This window comes from Chanos chanos, chromosome 3, assembly GCF_902362185.1.
Source record: "Chanos chanos chromosome 3, fChaCha1.1, whole genome shotgun sequence".
NCBI classification, from domain to species: domain Eukaryota; kingdom Metazoa; phylum Chordata; class Actinopteri; order Gonorynchiformes; family Chanidae; genus Chanos; species Chanos chanos.
This window is the reverse complement of record NC_044497.1, coordinates 18,873,694-18,899,062: the sequence shown is the minus strand read 5'-3', so window position 1 is coordinate 18,899,062 and position 25,369 is coordinate 18,873,694. Positions and strand designations below refer to the sequence as shown.

General features: G+C 42.1%; 1 protein-coding gene across 6 annotated transcripts in view; it reads right to left on the bottom strand.

Moving 5' to 3' along the window:
* Nucleotides 1-25,233, bottom strand: part of LOC115806653 (microtubule-associated protein 4) — a 71,140-nt gene extending 45,907 nt beyond the window's left edge. For 5 of the 6 annotated variants that reach the window (XM_030767494.1, XM_030767499.1, XM_030767500.1 and 2 more), the window contains exons 1-3: nucleotides 25,176-25,233; nucleotides 7,575-7,750; nucleotides 6,040-6,096 (exon numbers count right to left, since the gene is read on the bottom strand). In XM_030767494.1, the coding sequence (XP_030623354.1) occupies nucleotides 6,040-6,096; nucleotides 7,575-7,746 (229 nt within the window). In that variant the 5' untranslated portion in view covers nucleotides 7,747-7,750; nucleotides 25,176-25,233. The remainder of the gene's footprint in view (nucleotides 1-6,039; nucleotides 6,097-7,574; nucleotides 7,751-25,175) is intronic. The other variant, XM_030767496.1, reaches the window with a different exon arrangement.
* Between the last annotated feature and the right edge of the window lie 136 nt (nucleotides 25,234-25,369).

The following is a 25,369-nucleotide window of genomic DNA, read 5'->3' as shown; positions in this document are numbered from 1 at the left end:
ATACTCTTTTGCTAAATTAGCTCTCTTGGCATTTGGAGGGAAAGGAGCTGCTATAGGCTTCATGGATAAAGAACGCTTTGAGGATCAATCAAATATGTATTCTGATGAGGGGGAATTAAGAAAAATAAATAAATAAATAAAGCTTGAGCTATGAATTGATAAAAACACTACTACTTAAAAACCACATTACCATTTAGTTTCTCAATACATTTAGAAAGTAATTACATAATAATTAAAGGAAAAACACTTCTCATTTCTGTCAAATGAAAAAGAAGCTCTTTTTTTTTTTCAGGCACACCTACGAAATATAAACAGGACAAGTCACAGTGTGTTTGCTGTGAAGGACTAGGTTCTAGAGGCAAGAAAAAACTGCTAGACAAAATCAGTAGAGTTTGTTAAACATTTTATTTGCAAGGTCCACACCTACCAGGTAGAAAAGTCTGGTCGGAAAGAGCACCGTACACTTGTACACAAAAACACTACAACAGCAGAAGGAGCAGAGGAGATGGAGCAGGACAGGAGATTATGAGAGCTGGTCCTTTTTTCTTAGTTTGCCCAATTCCCTGCCTGCACTAAACATACTTCATGATGGCCTACACTAAACTAAACTTCAACCTGCAACCATCAACAAAGAAACATTTCTCTACACATCATGACCTATCAGTCACCTGTTCCAGGGCTAAGTATCATTTTGTTTGACAAAACACAGTCATTGGACTAAATAGGGAAACATGTTGCATATTAAAAGAACTGACTACGATACCCAATGGTCAGAAACAGTGCCAAAGACCCAGGCTGATGTCTTTGGAGACCAGCCCTGTTTGTGTTTGTACTGAATAATGTGACGGTCAGACCCCATGAGACAATGCTTTAAATAACTGACAGAAGGTGCAAGGTAAGGGAGGAATTAGCATCTGTGCTTTCTCATACTGAACAAATAATTAAATAACAAAAGGCTGTTGATTTGCAAGTCAGCGGCTACGTCAAGAAACCACAGCACAGTTTAATTCTCCCTCTCTCTGTTTCTCTCTCTCTCTCTCTCTCTCTCTCTCTCTCTCTCTTTTGATGTTTCACAACATGTTAACCCAAAACAAAAGGTCCAAGGGTGCATCTCCTTAGAGAAAAAAAACATTCGACTTGTGAGTGACCCTGCAGGGAAAGCAATGCAAACAGATCTTTCATTTAGTCAGTGAGACGTGAGACAGAGTTTTAATATCCATAAATAGAAGAAGCAAAAAATGAAACACACACAAACACAGAGCGAGAGAGGGCGAGAGAGAGAGAGAGAGAGAGAGAGAGAGAGAGAGAGAGAGAGAGAGAAGACATTAGATGTAAAAGCATTCTGATTGCAGCCATAGACAAACAGGCTTGCAGCGGTGGTTATATAAAGGCCTTTGAGGCTGGGTGCTGACAGGCGACTGGCTGGCAGTGTTATTGTTTGTGTGGGTTGAGGAGAGGAGCTGAGGTCCCCACAAACCACTGAGGCATGACGGGGCCAGGCAAGTGTCTGTGTGTGTGTGCGTGTGTGTGTGTGTGTGTGTGTGTGTGTGTGTGTGTGTGTGTGTGTATGAGCGTGAGAGCCTGTATGTGCATGTGCATGTGCGCGTACATGCAGAGGTACAAGTGGGTGGACCGTATCCTCATTAATTAGGAGCCAGGCTGAGAGTGAAATGAGAAATGAGTGTGTTTGTCAGTGCAGTGTTGTTTTTTCCTTATGATTTTAAAGTTAAGATTTGTAACACAGTTCTGAAGATGGTAACACAGTAAAGCTCACCAACTGAAAAGATAATGCTGATGCACGTAGCAAAATGATGAAGCAGACTTTGAATCAGATGCCTGAGAGGATGCTATAAAACCAGCATCCTGACAAAGTATAAAAACTAAAGACAATTTAGTCTTACACATAAATTAAATCATAGAAAAGAGTGATTCTTAAAATGCAGATTCCGCCTGTGTGCATGTGAATGTGTGTGTGTGTGTGTGTATGACAGAGTTCATAGGTATGTGTGTGTGAGTGTGGGTGTGTGTGACACAGTTCATAGGTGTGTGTGTGTGTGTGTGTGTAAGAGAGAAAATAAGCAGTGACCAGGTGGGCGGGTAAGTGAGCCCATTTGACCTACAAACCACCGAGATAAGTGTGTTGAATATGCTGGAGGCCAGGGTGACAGTCATGTGTAAAAATGCTCTGTCATTAACAGACATATCAGCTCTTACTGTGGGCTACAGTGCCCTCATAAAATCCTTTTGCCTCGTTAGGAGCACACATCTCCTCTAAAGGCTTTCAACCGCTTAGCGAGTGGTAGGTGTTTCAATCTGAATTTTGTGATGACCTTGGTATATGAAAAATCAGAACTCTGATGGAGTAATTATTCACGGCAAATTTTGGAGTCGTGTCAAAGGGGATGTGTGTGTGTGTGTGTGCGCGCGTAAATGCTTGATGAGTATATCATTGGATTGGGACACTAAGTCTAAAGGGTGCAGTCTGTTGCAGGTAAGGGCAGACTTGGCACACATCCATGCCCAGTGCTTTGCCCCGGTGCTGGGGACTGGCTGTAATAAGTCACTGAAAAGGATCCCATATGGCCTCAGTGATATGATGGGACTGAAGCAGGGGCGGAGCTGTTGCCGCGGTGAAGACGGGGTTTTTGGACTGAAGAGAAGCAGCAGCTAAACTCAACTGTTGACAGCAGCAGCAGAGCTAATCCTCTGGAGCAGGTGCAGTACAAAGGGGCGAGGCAGGTGACAGGACAAAAAAGAGTGACGATCAGAACAGAAATGAAGAGAGAGACAAAAGAACGGGGGGAAAAAACGGCGATGATCGATTAGAAGAAGAGAGCGTGTAAGGATTGAGAGAATGAGAGAAGGAAGGAATAAAGAATTAGAGAAGATACATTGATCAGAGAGTTTGGTGAGCATGTAGAAAAATGAAAACCACAAAGCCAATGAAAAAGTGATAGACAGTAAAGAAAGGATGTAAAAATCAGAAGAACAAAAGAAAGGAGAGGAGGAGTGAGAACAAAAAGGGGAGGTAGGAAACATAAGGAGGAGATCACGTCCAACGTAGGAGGGCAATGGAAAGAGAAGAAGAGAACTGGTTAGTGACTGATCATAACAGGATCAGAGAAATCAGCATCTTTCCCCATGCAGCATGCAGGCCAGTCCAACATCCCCTCCCAATAAAATAAATAACTAAAGCTCTGAGGTACAGCTCTATTCCTGGGGCTTCAGCCTCTGGCGAGATGCTCATCACGCAATGTTCTAAATGCCCTGTCCTACTTCTCCCCTCTATAGCTTTTGTGTGCTTCCAAAAGCCCACTGCTGGTAATGATGATAAATGGAGCCAAGAGTCAAAAACAGAAAAAAAAAAAAAAAATGTTGAGAAAAAGTATCTTCCCCAACATGTGGGAGAGATCTAATTTAGGCACAACTGCGCCATCCCAAGGAGAATTTCATTCCAAACAGTGAGCAGTTTCTAGATTCTATTGGGTCACGTCAAAAAAATTCCACAACCTCGCTATGTGGCCCCAAAAATTCTGTACTGAGTCAAAATCCCTGAGCCCTGAAATACATGTGTGTCTATCTCTCGGCCTGTCTCAGAGACCTGCCTCAGAAGGAGCGTCTCTCTCAGATAATCAGACAGGATTAAGAAAATCAAATGACGAGACTCGCACATAGTCTGAATTCCTATGCGAAGGTGGCCAACCGTGGCAGTGGCACACTCCCGCTGCGCATTGCTGCCCTATGCCCCCTGGTGAATAGTGCTGACCTCAGCAGGCGGGCACACATGCCATGCCAACCCAGCATGAGCCCAGACGAGTCCTCAGAGCAACACACACACACACACACACACACACACACACACACTGCGACAGAACAGCGGGCATCATCATGCAGTGCAGGTCTGTCTGACTCAACCTGTCCAAAAGCTTTTTCGCTCGAGTAAGTTCAGAGCGAGCAGTGACAGCAGTCCTGTTCACTCTATCTTCACTGTAACTTAAAAAAACAAACAAACAAACAAACAAAAAAAACCCCAAAACAATTAAACTCACAGTGAGCAAGAAAACTTTTGGTTGGGTGACAGACTGGATTTCATCATTCCGTCACAGACGCAGCTCTAATTTGACCCCGCATGCACAAGCTCCCCACTCAGCACAGACAGGTTTATGGATATGAAAAGTATCCAAAATAAGTTTGACCAAAGAGTAAAATAAGAGGAAAAAAATATGGACATACACGCACTGACACAAAACATTGCACATGACACAAATTCCATCCACACTCAATAATACATTATTAATGTTTACAGAGACTTTAACGATGCCCTGCATAACACTAATAAAAAAGCTAGGAAAAACCATACTTAAATCTGACTACAGATCACAGTCTCACACAGTGGGACAAAGCTAAAATAAGAGACACAATTGTAATATCAATATAGTAATTTCACTGTTCACCCTGCCCTACTTCACATTAAACTTCACAGTGAATGAGAGGCTGTAGTATTCACTCAGACAGTTGACTGAGTAAAGCAGCTACCTCTGGGCTTAACTTAGGGTCAGACTGAGCTGGCCAGTGCTAGAGAACATCCGCAGACAGACAGACAGAGAGGACTCAGAGAGAGAGAGAGAGAGAGAGAGAGAGAGAGAGAAAGAGAGAGAGAGAGGGAGAGCGGTGTCTCATCTCCTAACCAGACAGACACTTGCAGACAGCATGGCCAAACATCATGTGAGACAGGGGGGTGGAGGCCGAGGGGGGGTGGGAGCTTTACAGACCAGACAGTGGCCTGAGAGACGCTAGCTCTGTGCTGCACCACGATTAATAAATCTGTTTGCCAAAAGCCCTGCCAAACAAGCAGTGGGAGGGACTGTAAATCACCACAGATCAGGAACCATATTTGTCCATAGAAGATATGAAGCAGTGGTAAAAAGAAAAAAAGGAGAAAAGAAATCACATTAAATCAGGGTTTTGGCTTTTGGGAATATGGTCTTGCAATACGAAGCCATAAAAACCGCAAACCTCTTTCCCTGGCCTTCCACTGGCCTCTGGGATAATGCGGCGAAAAGTGCTCTGGTCCAATCACAGGACAGGGACTGCTGTGGTGTACAGAAGGCCTTCACACAGTGTTTTGATGAGAAGAAACAAAGGGCACTATGGTCAAAAGATACAGGACTACATGACATGAAGAGACAGGACTACTGCAGACTAAGCAGACAGACAGATGTTATATAGCTCTTCAAGAATTTGACCTCTTTTGAGGTTTTTTTTTTTGCAAACAACCACTTGATTAGCACATAAGCGTCTGGTGAACATAAGACACAAGAACATCAGAAGCTACAGGGTGTGAACCTGATACTGAGTTGCTCAGTCAAGACGCATGACTGAGGCTGAATGCTTTAGAAGGCCATCCAGTTAAATTCACTGGTTATTCTGAGGAACTGTGTTCCACTTGTCTGAAACAGCCACTGGTCCATCACAGTGTTTCTCATCTACCATCAAGCACAGCTATCTACTTCCCTTCCAGTTCTGTGATCCTCTGAAGCTCAACACCATACAAACGTCTGACCAAGTCCGCAGCCAACATTAATCAAAGGAGCACAGACAAGTTCTTTAAACTGACGTCAGTAGAGTAATTTGACAACTCACATTAAAAAAAAAAAAGAAAACTCATGTCTTCAGAAGAATGACTAAGACAGCTCTCTATGATGGTAATAATATTGTAAGGGCTCAGAAATGGCATATTACTATACACTTATATAATCACTACATCCTGTGTGACCTCACCAGTTCTCCGTTCTCTCCTCAAGCGCTAACCTCCCACCTCACACTGCAAAGTCTCATCCACCAATGTAGTACACTATAATATAAACACACACACACTCACACACACTCACATAAAAGGCAGGGGAAATATAAAATAAGTAAAAGAATTTAACTGAGGAATGAGTAAGCAAAGAAATACATGACGGAGGAGAGCTGAATGGAGTTCGAGATCAGACCGGCTCGTCCAAGGCCAGAGAGGTGTTCTAAGAATACTCTTACCAGGTTTCTGTGCCCCTTGGGCTTCTTGTTCTCCATTCTCCACAACAGTGTCAGCATCTGCTTCCCCAAACACACACACACACACACACGCAAACATGCACACATACACGCAGACACACGCACGCAAACATGCACGCGCACACACACACACACACACACACACACACACACACACACTTGCATCACTTCGTGCACACAACCCTCTGAACATACACATATCTAGCCCCATTCTTCCAGACTTAGTCAAATGACACACACTGTGGCTTATTAGCTGTCCAAAACAGAGAAACGTGTTGGACAACACAGAGTCTTATTAAGGTCAAATACCACATGAACTTTTGTACAAAGAGCGTGGATGATAAAGCACCAACTTCAAGCTGCGTCAGGGTGACAGAGACACCAGATGTCTCACGACACTGTGTTCAGTGCCGTGGCTTTAAAGAAAAAAAAAAGAGAACATTTCACGGAAATCTTAGCTCTCTTAACTGGTGAACAATTTAAGTCACAAGGCAGAAACTATACCAGGACTCTGCCTTTGAACAGAAATGTTCCATTCTGATATAAAAAAAAACATGGCATCATTGAGCCAAAATTAACAGGCTGAAGAGTGAAGTAACCTTAGCCAGACAGCATAGCATAGACAAACTCCTATACTACCATTAAAAATATCCGTGGTTAGCTCATCTTAATTATAATTAGGCCAAATCCTCATCACAGAGGATCTGCTTATATCAAGTTACTGGATTCAAGCCCAGACATAAAGGCTCATACATAAAGATGATCTTAACAGGCAAAACAAATCATGCTCATACAAGATAATGGTACAGTAAGACCTGTCCTGCAGTCTAATCTCACTATGACCCCATCAGATTATCTGCACAGATCTGCAGGTGGACAGTTCTACAGGTGAAAACACTGCAGAGTCTTTTGTGTCACACTCTTACGCCCCCAGTGAGATTACATCACATAATCTCACTATTTAACCAGTTAAGAGTTCCGTGAGCTGCTACTGGTCACCTCCTCACCCCACATTTCCACTATATTTAAGTGTTGTCACGTGCTGTGACATGCTGGGGACCTGACCACTTGTTCTGAAAGATTGAGTCCGAGCTGTCGTGAGCCACTGTGAAGCAGACCAAAGGCCATGCAACAGTATAAAAACAGCCTGCAGTATCCATGACAACACCTCCTCAAACTACAGCAAACAAATTAGTGGCCTTTCCACCTAATGTCTGATGCAAATCAGTTCCTTGTATTGTGGTTTACTGAATGCAGTACACCAGTATGAAACTAATAACCCCTAATTTCATATCTATCTATCTATCAATATATCTATATGTATGAATGCACATATATCTACGCAGATCTCCCTATATCTATCGACCTATCTATCTCTCTCTCCTCTCTCTCTCTCTCTATATATATATATATGGGTGTGGGTGTGTGCGTGGGTGTGTGTGTGTTTCTTATTTGTTGATCAGTTCTAAAGCATTACAATGTAGAATGAGCAGTGACGTGTTGCAGCTGTAACTTACCCTTTCCATCACTGTTGTCCACCAATGGGATATAGTCAGTCTTGCTTACTGTCTCCCCCACCTGGTCATCATAGGTCTCAGCTTCCAGAGAAGCAATGAAGTCTCTCTCCACCGTGTCCTCAGACTGAGGAACACTGTCAGTCAGAGCATCGCCCAGACTCAAGTCTGCCATTGCTCTGCACACAAAACAAATAAACAAAACAAACAAACACACAATAAACACGTTATTCACTGCTGTATGCAAAGTCTCTGCTTCTTGTTTGCATTGTTATCACTCAGTACAACACAACAGGATGAATAAAAGGCTATTTTACTGATTCCAGTCACAACCACTACACTGGAATTTCCTTTCTTTTTTTGACGGCAACAAAGACTATGCATCCCCCATATGTTAGGGGTGCTCTGATTGATCGGCCGATAATCATTCTAAATTGTTTGATCGGAGCTATCTATAAAGGCCAATCGGAAGAACCGATCAGATGAGGCAAAATACGTCAGACACTTCTCTGTGCACGGCAATGGCTTCACCGGTCTGGCAGTTCTACAAGGTGTCCGAAAAAGACAATAAAATCCCTCATGGCAGAGCGCAACAACGACATTTTAATACCACAAACCTAATCGGACATTTGAGAATTCGTCAGGTCAAAGAATACGGCGAGTATGAAAGGCAAGCCAGCGCAAAGTCAGTAAAACGAGTTAACCCTTTAGCAACTCAGTTGTCTGTCACTCAGTTGTCAGCTAGGGAGACATTTAGACAGCAGGAACCCTATACAGCAGTGACAGTAAGAAATATCTGCCAAGATAATGGAATTCACTGGATTCAGTGAAATATATTGCCTTATATAGGCTATAATGGTTTCTTATGCTTTGAAACACAGTGCATAGTGTTGAGCACATTTCCCTTTTACTCCATAGGAAGGCTCAACTATTTGCTAAACTGCTCTTTAGCCGAGCATAGGCTATTATACTGGTTTCAGTTTCTTCATAATCTACATGACCTAATAAGAGAATGGAATATGTTGCCTTCCAATAAATAAACAGTTGTCAATTTATGATACTTTCTCAGCTCTTAATTACAATATTTCTGCAATGCTGTTAAGAATAGATATTTTTATCGCCATAAATAGTAAACAAATAAGTAACGCTACACAACCTGTGATCCACAACCTGTGATCCCCACCCTGTGATTGGCGAGGTGATCGGTATCAGCCCATTCTGATTCTGGTGATCAGCGATCGACCCCAAAAACCCTGATCGGAGCATCCCTACCTATACTTGCAGGCTTTCATTTTCAGGTTTTAAACTGTTAAGACATTATTCTACATGCACATCTCATGCAGTGTATGTGCCAGAGGTGGCTTGTGTTAATCTAAAAGAGGGTGGCCTTGATGGTCTTTGACTTCTACTCACGCATTAAGCCAATGCTCTATCTTGCTGTGCACTGTACAGAGCCTGAGCTGCCCTTTAATCCCGCTCAAATCCACAGGGGGGCAGTGTAGTGCGGCCCAGTCACCAGATGTGCTCTGTGCTAAATCAAGGTCGCATGCTAACACAAGCCACGCATTTAGCAAGAGGAAAGCTAAGCACCCTCATGAGAGATGTTTAAATGAGACAACAGGAGAGAGCAGAGTCAGTGGTGTGGGAGAGGCCAAAAGGGGCCGGTTCATGAGGTAACAGCTGAAGAAGATACCAGAATACTAGTTTTACTCCACTGCAGTTCAAACATTCCCAAAGTCTATTCACATAACCTATATGCTACCTTTCAGTTCAAATCTTTAAAGTCTGTTCTTTTCTTTTTCTCTCCTTCTTCCAATCTCTCTCTCTCTCCCTCTCTCTCTCTTGCTATCTCTCTCTCTATCCTGTAATCTCTAACCAATCTTCCTGTTTTATTTCAGCTCTGTCCTAGGCTTCCTCATCAGGGAGATTAGGGTAGCATGTGCCAGTCGTGCATCAGAGAGAGGATTAGAGGTTGGACGGACAAGCATGCGCACCGCTTTAGGCACACACAGTCCAATTCTACAAATCTGACTCTGCCTAACACCCCCCACCCCACCCCACCCCACCCCACCCCCACCCCCACCCTCACCCTCCCTCTCCTGTCACGCTTTAAAAAGAGTGAAATTCTCCACAAAGTTAGACAATGAAGAATTACATTTCATTTCCATGGTTACATCATATAGCATTAATTGACACAGCACGCCCTTTCATTTCAGTGGTCTTACACTTTATGTTGAAGAGACATTGGGCAGCACCACCTGGTGGAGTAAGGGACAGAGTTTAAAAAAGAGGACAGAATGTTCTAGAAAGGAGGAAGGGGGTGAATGTGAAAGAGAGTAAATATTATGATAGACCACTCTGGGAGCAACAAAAGAGTCTAGCACCAGTTTTTGCTTGAAATGTGTGAGTTACAGAGTAGAGTTTCCCAAATTTTCACTTATTTTCTGTACACACAGAGACATTAAAAGTCCACAATTATGTAGCCATGACTTAGAGGAAAATACCATGTATTATGTTTATTTGTTTGTATAATAATGTTATAATGCAGAGTAATGTAACTTTGTAATGTTGTGTAGAAGGTGCAGATGCTATGTAATTTCCTTGGTGACTTCAGTCAATTACTAGTTCAAATGCTGGGATGAACATTTGCTTTCAGAAGTCCCCCTAAATCCGCTCTGATGTAACCCCTGGAGAACTGCTGTGTGCTTTCGATTCCAATGCTATCTACAGTCTATTTATTCTGTGAATCCTTTGTGTGTGCTCACCATAACAACACCAGTGATAAAACACCAAACCCATTCAAACCCAATGGCCCCTGTTCCAAGACACTCACATACATGAAGCCACATGCAGCCTACTCATGTCGACTTGACCTGTAGTGTATGGGCCAAGCATGACACTGGCTTCAGTCTGATACACAGGGAATGTGTATGAATGTGGATTCAAGCAAATAACATTATAGATGTGTCTCTGGGAAAAAAAAATGAAACGACATGACTGAATGCACAATGTCCAACACATTTAAGGAGACAGATGACAGACAGACGGACGGACACATAGATAGATAGATAGATAGATAGATAGATAGATAGATAGATAGATAGATAGATAGATAGATAGATGTGTAGGGCTCATAAATAAATCACATCAGCTCTGTCTATAACCTTGCTGCTTTGGTTTTTGGATCACAGTAGTAAATCTACAGAATTCTAAGTCAACTAAACATCATAAGAAGATGCTGGTTAAACAAAGGGGGTGAAAACCAGAGGCTTTGTGTTTGATTTAATATGGCTCAGTGAAAACTCTGAAGCCTACAGTGTAGTTGCTAAAGAAAGTCCGTCAGTATAGATGCCCTGAGGCCACTGGGAGACTTAAGCCTCTTAAATCTACTGTACTTCAACACTTCACTGATGTATGCAAACAAATAGCCTCATTATCCACCGACACACACATAGGTGCTTTGTCCAACTGCACCACTGAACCTTAATATACAATCTTCCTTACACAAGAGCCGCTGCTGAACTCATCTCTCAGGGCTGGGTGGGTGTGTAAGTGAGCAAAGTTCACAGTCCCTTAAGATCTGAACACAGAGGACAGTGTTTGTACTTCATGACTGGACCAACAATCCAACGATCCAACACCACTTTTCATTACTTTTTACTTTTTTTTTAAAAAAACTTCTGAAAGAACAATCCCAAAGGGTAAGATTATCAGTGTTAGAAAAATATATATCCTAATCTGCACACAGAGACAGTCTTACTACAATAGATGTGGAAAGCCCCGCTCCAGGTTCCTGTTGGCTGGCTTACAGCATACCAGTGTATGTAGCGTTGCTGACTGAGCCTGTGCAAGGGTGTCCGTTGACAACCTTTCACTTTTATTCTGCCCGCTGTATGCAGCACCCATTTTCAGTGGGCACGGTGCCAATGCTGTGACATCATCTGTATTTCAGTGCCACTAACAGGTCAGAGGCCTGAAGCAGAGTGCCTGGTTAGTCAAGGACATGATGACTAAGGGTATCCTCAATGAAAGAAGCTAGAATGGCAAGCATAGCGAAACACAGGTCACAAAGATGAAGACTCCAGCAGCACTATGACGAGGTGTCTTAAAGGGATCTGAGGACAGAGGACGCAGACAGAGCTACCGATTTCGTTAGAGTGATTCGTACAGAACAAAACCAGTCTTCTGTGAAGCAATTTGTGAATGCCTGAGAATATGACTAAACCTTATTCTTTTCATTTATAAAAGATGTACTAATTATACACAACAGTTAATAAGACTAGGTCATTCTAATGTTCTAGAATGCACGCAGCGTAATAATGCGTAATCCAAAGACATGTCAGGCATGCCAAAAGCTGTGCAGTCTTACTGCCAGTTTGGGTTTTTTTTAACTTCTTAGCCATTTCTAAAATGGTCTGTGACATCACTGTTCTTTAAGTGTGGAGTGCAGACTACTCTGTTTAGTAAGCGATGTTTAACTAGGCTAAGCATTTTCAAACTGAACACTCCAGAATGAGCACTGAACAACTGAACCGCAGCCCTTAAAAAGGACATATTTGTATCTCACAGTGGTACATTTCTAAAAAACTGAAATGGATACATTTAAATAGTTTTTACGAGGTTTCGATCTTATACTGAAAAAAAAGACAAAAACGGACAGTCTCTGGTGTAACTTTCTTTTTGGTTATTGTTATCTGCTTTTTTAATATCCATCCAATTTGCTGATTTTCCCAGGAGTTAAAGTGGTTTCAACTTCAAACTGCAGCTGTCCAAGAGTTTCCCGTCCCCTGGCCACTTCTGGCTCCACAAAAAAAAAAAAAAAAAAAAAAAAGACAGGACTTGTTTTAACAAATGAGCCCTATAATTTGGTGAGGTCACCCTGGCAGATCCACCCACCATCTCCAGTTAGGCCATCAGAGTGTTTTAGAGGGAGCCTGTGCAAAAAGGTCGGTTAGCAAACACAGCAGAGAGAAGCAGTTTCTCTGTGTAACTCTTACGCTTATGAGGCCAACCTAAAGCCTCCAAGCCACATGTGGCTCTGTGCCTGTTCATATGAGGCTGGACTATTCACATCATTTTGTCTTTTTTTAAACATTATATTCAATCAAAATTTTATTGGCATGCTGGTAGCTTACATTGTGCGTCATAATTCTCGCCCTGTTATAAGCTGATCTCTTGAGTGAATGAAAAAGATTGACTTAAACCACATGGCAGGGCCAGGGAAGTGTAAAGGTAGGTGCAAATACGACACAAATGCAGACCATTTTAAACGTTATTTTTTGTTGTTGTTGTTTTTGTTGTCATTGAATACAGCGGGAAAGCATTCCACTTCGTATGCTAGATATGCCAGATTTTCTTATTGTATTTTAGTGTGCAGCACTGTTTCACCTTACTACAGGCACAAGCTAAAGATTTTGAAACATCTAAAAAAAAACAAAAAAACAAAGAAAAAAAACAAAGAAAAAAAAAACAATGAACAAACAAACAAACAGGCCCAGTTGTTTTGAAAAATTGACCAATCATTCAGAGACAAAAACTGCATCATATCAACAGGCATGGAACATTGCCTGAGCTGAAAAGCCATACGTTAAAGGCAAATTTGGAAAAAAAGAGCCCCAGTGATCTCAATGCTACCTTTTCCCCACAAAACGACCATTTGAAATGAACAGTACTAGACCTCCAACTGTCACAACACATGGCTGAACACAGAATATCAGACATAAAAATGCAACAGGAAAAACAATTGCACTCTGATTTATTGAAATGTCAATAGTTCAGCAATACCGAGTCTTCTGACGCTGAAAACAAGCTATGCTTGGCAGTGCTGGTAGGCTACAGTCTACGGTGCAGTAAAAGAACATCCAATTTATATTGTTCTGTTAAAAGACAGGACCTACATTAATATTAAAAAGACACTACCGAGTGTTGATGAGAAAGCCAAATTGCCATTATGAAAACTCATAGCAATAGTCACGGAGGGCCATCTATGATCAGATCTCTGAACAGCCTCAACGTTCCAGAATCCATCAAAAGCACATTGTGTCTATAAATCTGAACTCAGACCATGTTAGGACACCCATGTTGGAATCATGAATTTTATTCACACGTACGCACTCAATCACAGACAAATTGAAAAATCTCCTTGCTGAGTTGGATGAAGAGTTTCCTGCTTATCAGCCACTGCACTGCATGGCAGCATTCAAAAGATAAAGTGCTGATAACTTTTGAATGCAGTGATGTTGTTCTAAAAGGAGAAGCACAAGGACCACCTTGAGCTCCTGTGGACTTTAAATTTGGTGGATGCGGTGGACACACTTCATCATTTGGACAGACTGAACCTGGATCTACAAGGGATGAAGAAGACCTGGTGGAGAGAGTACTCACATCCAATTACAAACTCAATACACATCTTCAGAAAGGAGAAATAACACGTTTTCCCTCTGTGTGGAACCCAAGTGGACAAGCACCTGGGGTCCTAAATGGGGGCAGCATAAGTGACACTGCTAGAAAATCTCCAGGAGAGGTCTGAGAACAGATTCCATGCTCAAGAGCTAAGAAGGCCACCAATTACATTCCTTGTCGACCTTTACACTGCTGAGCTGGACAGTCTAAAAGCCCCAACAGTGACAGATGAAGCAACACCTCAAATAGAGATGACTTTCTGAGGATGACAGACTGAAATTTGCTCTGAGGGAAGGGAACCCTGGAGTTTTGGAAAATTGTGCCGACGGATGAAATATCCCCATGTCAGATAAGCTGCGCTGAAACCAGTGTCAAAGTCTGGGTTCAACTCATGTTTGTGACTCAGATTCTTCTACTCTGAAACATGTGAAATCAAAGTATCAGTCTGACACACACTGGAAAGAGCTGCTTTGCAAAGGCACAACTGATTACGAGCCAGATTGTGTGTGTGTGTGTGTGTGTGTGTGCATAGCTTATGATGATTATGTTTATTATATGTTTTTTGTATCTCAGTGTCTGAGTCCTGCCCCGCTCTTATGTTTTAGATGTGTATCAGATTCCCCTCCTTACCCAATTTACAATCAGAATTTGGGGTACCCCTGTTGATGCTGCTGCTAAATGTGTCTGGCTTGTCCCTTGGTGCATCAGTACCAGGGCCTGAATTTCAGTGCGGGATTGTGGGTATTGCGCATAATTTCATTGATTCCCGCAAATCTAGCTCTTGTAATGCGGGAACTAGCACAAACGGTACTGCCAGTGATGTCAGCGTTAACAACGTTAATCCTCTGGATTTTCAGACAGGTAACGGTACGTTACTAAGGTGAAACAGCAGTCCAATGACAGGCTAACTGCCTCAGAATATATCTGTGGCGCGAATTTAACAACGGTGAAATGAGCTGTCCGATTTGTAAAATGTACAGTGCAGCGCCTTTTACTAGCCGACGTTACAAAATGTCAGCTTTTAGTCGTCACTCAAATATCATTTCCCATACAGCAGCCCTGAAAAGAAAGCGTGAGGAAGATTCAGCAAAGACTGTGATGGCTAATGCTACTGAAGTTGTGCTGTTGCAGTGTGAAGACGGAACGAAAGGGCTTCCCAAAACTGCCAACCTTATAGCAGAAAACGGACAACAATGCAGTCAGAGGTAAGAATAGGACAAGGTATACAACAGGACAAGGTAAGACCTGTAGTTAAGCTCACAAGTAGTCCCCCCCCCCCCCCCCCCCCCCCAAGTGTATAAATCCCCCCTATGTGAAGCATTTCAAGGGGGATGAAAATGAATTTCAGGCCCTAAGTATTCAACTTCATAAGGTATTTTTTGGCCCCAAACTATTGTAGACTTTATTTTGGGGGACAGAGATTAAATCCTAGCAAAAGCTTTTAAGCATGGACAACCGTTCAGTTTAAATTTGCCGCATAAGGGAGCCACATCATCATCCAAAGACACCAATAATAACACCACACAAGAATTTACTAAGGCCTCCATGCCTTCGTTTTGTTGATACTGCATAAATTGACCAATTTATCTCTCTCGTTTCCCTCTTTTCTATCTTTGTTATTCTAAATCACCAAAGCGAGGTGCTCCTTCACTGGTTCCTCGTTTCAGCTCTCACTTCTGTTTTTCTTTCCACTGATACACCCAGATCGCTGACATTCACTTCTTAAGAGGCTGTTCCTCTACGGCTTGTCCACACATGATACGATGTATGAAATTACAAGCAGGTGGTTCCCAGTGACAGCTATATGGACCTGAGCCCAAGACGAAAAAAAATAAAAAATCATTAGGAAAGAGAACTTTTTTTTTTTTTTGAGGAAACACTTCTGCCATCTTAAGTGCAGTGAAACCCCCAACCATACAGGCCTTGGTCAAAGGCTCCACTCTGCTCGGTTTAAATCGAGAGGGTGGTGTGGCTGTGTTCTCTGGCCTTCTAAGTTATTGTGAAATAAAAAACAAATAAGCCTCAGGACAAATGATGAACTGCTCAGATATGCACAGGGAACTGTGCCATCTACCAAGCAGAAAACCAGCAGGCGGATGTCCCCGTCTTACCTGCAAGCTACACAGCACAACCGTAGCAAGTTCGATGGATGGCTGACATTTGTGAGAAAACCAGCGACTAAACAGTGTTTTCAAAGAACAGCTATAGAGCTTAGGCACTCAGAAACAACACAAGTCAACACAATGGCAATTGAGGGAATGCACAGACTGAATTATTGTGTGTGTGTGTGTGCCTTTCCCAACAGGACACTCATTCTGGAGATGCCTGGGATTCCCTGGTAGACCAGCCTTCCAGGTTTAGGCTTGTGACTCAGAAGTGACTCACAGTCACACTCATGAGAATTACAGTGGATTACACCACCTCTTCCCATAACCAGGATCATCAATCACTAATCTAAACACACCCCGACGGCCATCAAAGAAGCAAAACATCGACCTCAATGGACTAGTTTTCAAGATTCTGTCTTATCTACTGACCATGATCACCATAAATAAACCTGTTAATAAACAGTAGGTGTTTTCTCTGTTCAGCAGAGCATAAACAACAAAGCTGTGGCGTTCTGAAGGGCAAGGGGCCATGGCCTCTAATGTGCAGTCTAAATTTAGGCCAAATCTGCTTTGCAACTGGACACATTCTGCCTTGTGTAACAACCAAAAAGATACGTGAGAACCTTTCTCTTCTCTGGTTTATGAAATAACTTGTTTTGGTTGGATACGCTCATTTCAATAGGCCGACCCATTTGAAATCTTCACCATACACTCAAACCTCTGTCACACATCAGACTACACAGTGCACGGTGAGACCACAGCCAACAGACAACAGGCATTCAGTAAACTCATCGCAAAACTATTTTTTCATTTAGAGAGTCCAAACTCTTTTAGTCCTATCACTGATCCTAACAAAACCTGCAGGGTTAACAAAGAAGACTGTATGTCAGCTTTATACATGTTAGTTATTAATGTTTACGCTCCAGATATGAAGACATGCATTCGTCTAGTCCCCTCACTCACACTTTCACTTTGACATAGACTCATGTTTCATCCTAACTGTCTGGAGTCATCTTCCCTCCTTTTTAACTTTCCCAGAAGTAAAACCATGGAACAGGTGTACACATTATGGTAAAAAAAAAAAAAAAAAAGTTTTACTGCAACCATCTAAACCACAGACCAATATCCTGTGTGAGGAAGGAAGGATGCTATTTCGAGCCACTCTAAAGCATCCTCCTCTAGTGTGTCTGCTGGTCTGTTGCTCTGTTTTCTTAGCAACTGTAACATTGAACAATGCCCAGTTCATTCAGCTTGACCTACAATTTCAAAAGGAATGTAGCTTAGGCACCAGATTAAAAAAAATGGAAAAACATTAGGTTACTGTAACATTACACAAGGCTGAGATAAAAATTAAATGTGAGATAAGCGTTAAACTATGTTAGGAATGCAGATATTAGTCTTGAAACCATACCTTTTTTAGCATGGTCCACACTCACTGTAACTACAAGTCTAATCACACTTTCAATACACGATGTGTTGACAACGTAAATCAAGACATGAAAGAAGTGTGTGTGCGAACAGAGAATGTAAACACACTTAATGCCAGTGTGAACAACCTCAGATTCAGTTGGTGTTTGTGTAAGCTGAAGTGGTATGTTCTCTGTCAGGCTCTGAAGTGTAGCAGGGCCTGAGACAGGTTTACCTGGTAGTTAATGAGTGGAGGGAATCAATGAGTCTCTGACAGCGTGAGAGGAACGTTCTGGAATGCAAGAGGTGCGTTCTGGAATGTCAGGGCTGAAGCATCAGCCCAGCTACAGACAGAGCTGGGGGAAAATAGAATTAACACTGATAGGATTTTCTCTCGTCCTGTATGATTGTCGCATCCAAATCACTTGTGATTTCCAAGTATGGTGACTGGCCAAGCTGGAACCTTCCCTCATAATCCAGTTTACACAACAATAGCAATTTATAGTAAGAGGTTTTGATGGCGGTCATGAGTAACAGGCTACAGTAACTGTAGCCTCAGGTAACCTGGATGAGATTCATCACACTGAATGAACTTAAACATGACACTTTTCATGGTTGAGGTGGAAAGTTATATGCAAAGATCCACAGAGGATAGTGAAGTTGGATGCAGCTGACTGATTCTGGATGGACCCTATTCTCCTGCCATTCTCTGAGGAGGAATCAGAATGTACATTCCTAACTCCTGCAGAGACAACCGCGAGGCACTAACCTGAGAGCTCTGACGAACACAAACCCAGTTTTAGACTGTGTTCCTGTTGTCTGCACTGATACAGCTTCCCAGAGACGCCCTCCATGGTCTGGTGAATAGACGCAGAGACTGTCTCCTCACATACTGAAGGAGAACACGTGGAAGTCTGCACCCTACTCGGAGGTTGTGCAGTGAGGGGCACCCGCAAAACATGGGAATTGGATATGACTAAATTTGGGAAATGAAAACGTAAAAAGAAATGTGTAAAGAAAAAAAAAAAAAAAAAACACACTACTACTTTGAACAATAAAACTGTTGCAGCAAGACATAGTAAGTTTTGAAGTTGACAGAACATATTTTGAAAAGGTTGGCCTTGTCAACAACCTTGGATTCTGAAGAAAGATGACCTGACAGCGATGACCCCATCTGATTTTGGAGCCAACTGAAGCGGCAGCTCCACCAGACAAACCTTCAATTTTCACAGGAGTGTCATTCCCCTCCAGAGAAAAGTGACGGGGACAGAATGAAATGTGGCACATGCTACCGCAGCCCCACAGCACATCACGTGTTGGGTTTTTGGCCGAGTCTTTGGCTCTTGCCTCGGAAATGGGATGGATTGTTCAGGGAGTTTCTGTGGATCGATGTTGCCTTCCCAATCAACATGGCCAATGAGAGGGAGCCACTGAATTTTGACATGGATCCAAGAGGGGGTAGATAAAAGTGCAAGGGGATGTATGCTATCCTCCCTGCTGACATAGCAGAAACGTAGCTAACTATCATCAATACTGTGTGTGTGTGTCCTCTGTGGTACAAAAGCCTCTGAAGGGCAGTGTTAGCCTAACAGCCTTCTCCATTAGAAAGGCAGACACTCAAACTGAGTTGAAACACATGCCTTTGATGTGTACACTTATTCAGGCTCGGTACCCAGAGATTATGCAAACGCATGTTCCTCTTCCCTTCTTATGGGTGTTTGAGCTGAGGCTTCAGTCTGACTTGTTAACTGGATAAAAATGTTGTGTCCAAGCAGCAATAAAAGAACCGTGTGTGTGTGTGTGTGTGTGTGTGTGTGTGTGTTTGCTTAACCAAATTAAACTCCTAAGGGACATTGCTCAGTAATTCAGGCCTTGCTGTTGTTCATTAGGCCAAGCTCTACTGATCTCTGTGCTCATCTTGCAGTGCTAACCTGACTGCCACACCCACTGTAACACCCCTCTACTCTCCCTTCTCTACACCATACACCCCTCCTCTGGCCTCCTTCCTTGCTCCTTGTCCTTGTCTGACAGGTTTGTCAGCTCTGCATGGGGGGAGTGGAGGTCAAGAAAAAGATATGGACGACAATGGGATTCCCTCACGGAGTGCACACGAAACCACACTCTCCCAGACTTTCACTGTGCTGAACCCAACACGGCACTTATGAAAACACTTAGGCCTACACACACACACACACACACAAGATTACAACGGTAAACACATATGGCCACATTCTTGCCTCTCACAGTTTGTATTGTTTGAGCCTCCACATGGACAGGGCGCTCAGTTTGTTGGCCAAGATGACAAACTGTGTCCCATTGTGGAAGTGTGAGGCTCCACACATCACAGCAGAACACGTGGCAACACACACAAACAAAAGCTGATTCAACTACTCTTTCTCTCTCTCTCCCACACACACACACACACACACACACTCTCACAGTAACTCTAAACAGGTATCAGACTCTCTGAGGACAGATGCCATAAACCCTGAGAAAAGACCATGTGCTGTGGTCAGCTTTGATTACATGGAATATTGGGCATTTAGATCAGTCCTGAGTACAGTTATGTAACTGCAGGCTGTGAATGAAATCAGACCCTCAGTTTGTAATTACAACTATTTGCACAGAGAAGCCACATACTTGACTCCTCTTCACTCTTTGCTACCTTTAACTCATTTTGTCCATCCTTCACTCTGCGTTTTATCTCCTCCTGATGGTCGATTAGAGTAGATAAGGGGGAGATTTCAGAGCTGATGTGTGTTTTAATGCTGATGTGTGTTTGTGCTGAATCTCTGACTGGCTCTAAAGCCCACAGGCCCAGCTCTGTGCTGCTGTGAGCAGGGATTACCACGTCAATGGACCTCGCTTCCCAGCTTTCACTCACTCCACTGGAATCAACCACACCACAGCCTGACTCATCACAGTTATTATTTAATAATCAAGATCATAATGATTTCCTTTATAATACTGTCCTTACACACCATTATCTTGATAATTCATATCACTGGATCTTTTACAGTAGGCAAAAATTCCTTCACCTCTACCCCTGCAATTTTAGTTCAAGAGCCAGTTTGTTTCTTGCAGATTTCAATCAAAATGCCTCTGGTTTGTGCTCTGAACTTCTATGCACTTCCATTCCATTCATATGGTGGAGACGCTATTTTAGGAGGGTAACCAATTTCATGGCTGGCCTATGGCTGTGCAGCTGGGCTCCACTTGATGATGGATTCCCACTCACGTTAGCAACATGATTTATGACATTTTAGATTCTACCATAAAGTTCACAACTGGTAGTGATGACGCTTTTAGTTACAGATCCTTTCTGACTCACGACCATGGGATGCAGAGGACTCAAACCATCCAGTCTATTGCAATAATCCATTTCACTGCCTTGCGATAATCTGACAATTTGTGATTGTTAACAATAGGATATCTCCATTATGTACACTCACACAGATATGTAGAGATGTGTGTCCACTTCCATTCTAAGGCTTAAAAGACTAGTCTTAGGCAATCGCTTCATAAAAATGAAGATTTTTATGACTCTTTACCACAAAAATATTGCTGACTAGCAACTCCACACCCATGCCAGTAAAGCTCTGAATCTTTTCACATGTCTGTCAGTTTCATTAAACTATTTATGAACCTGGTCAAACTCATCAATTGACCATCAAGCTTTAGATAACTTGGTCTTGGTGCGTTTAAGACACGACAGGACAAGTATGAGGATTTGGCTAGTGACCCTGTGGAGTGGTAAATACCCCATAGTCAGTAAAATACCCCATAGTTTGCCAGAAATTGAAAACAGCCTGTTTTTCACTTGCTTTATTGCTCATGGAGACAGAAAAATAAATGGCTCTTAATGCAAAAAAAGGGTTGAAATGGATCTTTGTTGTTTACCTTTCAGAGATAATCAGCAGAAATAATGGATGCAATCGGATGTAAGTTACACACCCTCCCCCATCTTCTCGTTTAAATTATTTATGCTCCCACGTAATGCTCTGCACAGCTCCATGGCAACCTACAGACCGACACCTCCAAGGAACATGAAACAGGTCCAAAACTAGCATCCAAAATATCAGTGTCTAAATGAACTACTTACATTCAGTCATATGACACAGAAGTGTGGAGTTTTCCTAGATACGCTTAAGTGTTTGAGTTTATTACCCACTATGACGTGATTAGAAACTGGCAAGAATTGTTCAGTACGTGAGAGAAAGTGGTTTTGATAACACATAAACGTGTTAAAACAAAGGAAACTTTTGTTTCAATATAAGGGTGACACAGTCTGCCAACTTACTCATCAGAAGATGGAAATCCGCCTGGCTTAGATACCGGTTTAGCCAGCAGTGCAGTAACTGCAGTCAGAAAGAGCACAGACCTGCTGAGGAGAGTCTGGTGACTAACAGAAGTGTTATTAACAATGACGCAGTACGAGACCTCTGCTAAAGCTTCGAGAGCAGATCAAACAACTGTCTGCATTAAGCCCTCTGCACATGTGCCCATCAGATCATCAGAGACAAAGATCGACCAACACAAGAGTCACTGATACGGCTAATCAATTTCTACCAATTATAGAGGGGGGATCAACAACCAGTGACCCTGTCCCAGTGTTTTGCTGGGTCATGTGGCCTAAGGGGAGCAGGTTCAGGGTGAGTCAGCTATCTGAAGTATAATGACTTTAAGAGGGGACACCATTCATCACACCTCAGTGACCGGGCTCTAATTACCAACATAACCCTCAGTGGTGTGTCCTGCCCTTTCTCTGCCTCCCTTTCACTTCGCTTACTTAGTCCTGCCTGCTCACCACAACAAGAGTCCTCCACAGAGACTATGCGGGAAGTAGGGTGAGGCGTATAAACACACACACACACACAGAGAAAAGCCAATCTGATGGAGCAAAAAAATAAAAAATTCTTTTCCTCCTCTTCTGTAGACAAAGATCCAATAAGAAAGTCTGGGTTTCCTATCTGTCAGGCTCCAATGCCTTTTCTGGCTGACCTACTGTTCACCCAGCAGTCTTTAGATTAGAGGGCATGTCACATCTCCTGACGCCCTAGTAGTTACGGAATGGTAATGTCATTTGGAACATGAGGGTGTCAGACAAGAGATCAGACCAGATTACTCTGGGATGGGATGAAGACTATTCAAATGTGAGGAAGGAGAAAGTGGACAGGGATTTCCATTCGGACCAGCTTAGTTCTGCCTGGCCGGATTCCTCCTACTGTCAAACTGAGGCGAAGTTGGTATGGTCTTCATTCATAAATTCATTCATCCATTCATTTGTTTAGGCAACACGTTTGTTTACCATGTCAGCGAACTACTCTCTTCTGCACTCATTCACATATAGTTAGGCTATTTCCACAGCCTGCAGTGAGTCATTCTTCAAAAAAAAAATATCCAATAACTAGCCCCAGTGGCTGTGTTAAGACCAAAGTATGTAGTGAGAGCTGTAAAACTGAATTCTATTTCTGGCTCTGGAGCTGTTTGAAGAGTCCAAATTCAACTTTACAGGAGAACGACTAGTCATGTTTTTTTTGTTTGTTTGTTTGTCTTTTTTTTTCTTCTTATCACAAACAGAAAGCCATTTCAGTTACATTTATTTTATGTGACAGCCTTCAGTTGACTAGGGGAATACACCTGAAAAACGGGTAAATGTTAGTCATAGATGCCCTTATTCTTTAGTGAAAAGGTCATCTGTCTCCATGGTAATCCTCCACACTCCAGTCTCCTCCCTTCAGCATTCCAACTTAAAGTATTTCTCATGCACTTCTAAATAAATGCATCTCTCACTAAATCATACTTTACCATGCTGCCTCAGAATTGGAGGGATTACAACTGATTACTGCGTTGCAGCTCCAAGATTCTTCACTCAGGTTAGAGGCTCCGTAGATAAAATACATTCTCTTTGACCAAGAGCAGGTCTTTTACTCTGAGACTTCACACTGAAGTTGGCATAACAGAAGATCTTTATAGACTACTAAGAAAGCAACAATTGGAACTACTCATAAGTCTATAGTCAGCACATTTTTCAAAGCCTGAAAACATGCCTACACGCATCTGAACTTTCAACAGTACAGACCTGGCAAAGTCAAACTCCCGTTCAAAGTGAGGGATGGTTTTCCTCAACAAGAAGATCCAGCCTTATCACTAAGAAGTGCCTTTACCTTAACAGACACTAGAAAAATTGGATATGAGTATGAATATGAGCCTTCACACTGGTATATTAAACTGCTGAGTGTCACAATTCTAATCCAAACTATCATAATTCATGTTGAAGTAATTACAATGACAGTAATTACATTGTAATATGGAAGTCAATGTGGTTTTTGTTATGTACTGTGTTATTACAGTATTTGATTTATTTTCCAGTGCTTATATAGCCATATATCTCCAACAATGCTGAGGGAGGCTTTATGCTTCCCAAATACACTTAGGCCTATTTGGAAACCACAAAAAGCTTATATTCAGACCGTACTCTCATATCTGACTCTTACTGAATGAAAATTTACAAACAGCACAGCGTTCTACAATCTGCACTAAATACAGTCATATCCTCAGTTGGCGTGTAAAGAAGCAATACATTAGGACAGTGGTTCCAGTGGCTGTTGTCTGTAATTAGAAACTTACAGACAATCCTTTTTAAACATTTATCACACAGAAATATTGCAATCTATTTCAAAAAGCAGAAACTATGATTTTCAAAAGAGGGTGTAAAGCTTCTTTTTTAAATTATTTTAGTTACTACTTTTTTTTTTTTTTTAATTACAGATTCAATACGCTGTTGAGGACCAAGTTCTGATTCCTGACGCTGGCAGTGTACTCTCTGGCAACATAAATAAGAAACGCTTCGTCTTTACACTGTTTACATACAGAACACCGAAATTTCAAACAGAATTTAACAACTTTACTGAAGTTCCGCCAAGAAGACCAACCAGGATGAAGGAAAGTTTAACTTCAAACTGCACTACTACGCAATCAACATTTAAGGCACTCAAGTGTTTAACAGTGGGCTATAAAGTTAGAGTAGGGAATTACTTAGTAACTCTGACGTGCCTGTTCAAAGCTGATAGGCCTGCACTTTGAAACACATGTCAAGAAATGTTCATGAGCGCATGTATTCCCTCAGCAAGCCACTAACGGCTCACTGTGCACAATCTGTGCCAATCTGAGCTGTGCAATTTCTGTTATGTTAATTGTCATACAAAAACATTGTAATTTAAAATATAATCACGTATTTCGGTTGGTAACACGTCCAAACATTTATTTAGAATATTGTGAACATAAAAAACAAAAACAAAACAAAACAAAAAAAACAGTTGCGTATTGCTTGGGTCTTAACTATCATGTTATCTTCATCATCACGGTACCAGATTGACATCCACTGACGAGTATAGTGACAGTAAAATATAACAAAAACCTGACCAAGGCTGGCAAAAATAGGCTTGCATAACTTAACACACAGCCATAACCCACCCTGTGCTGTGTCACTCACTCTCTCCTCAACATTAAGCCTGTGCCACTCCACTCTACTTCTTTGAAGCGAGCTAGCTTCACGATTTATACACAATCACCGCCCCGTCACTGTTTTTGCCATGACATCTCTAAGTGGAACAGTTTCGAATAATTCGACTGTAAATGTGCATTTGTCTTATAATCACACGTTTATTTTTTTTCAACGACTTACCGTTTGTTGACTGTTTTTGACAGTTTCTCGGGCGTCTGTAGTGTAGTTAGCTTCGGGATGATCCGCCCTCTAGTTCTGCACTCCTCAGTGACCGCAAGCTAACTTTCCGCCCCTCAAACGTTTTAACCAATCATATTCTTGATATGAAAGATTGACACAGCACGAAACACAATCATAATAAGAAGGATGTTTGT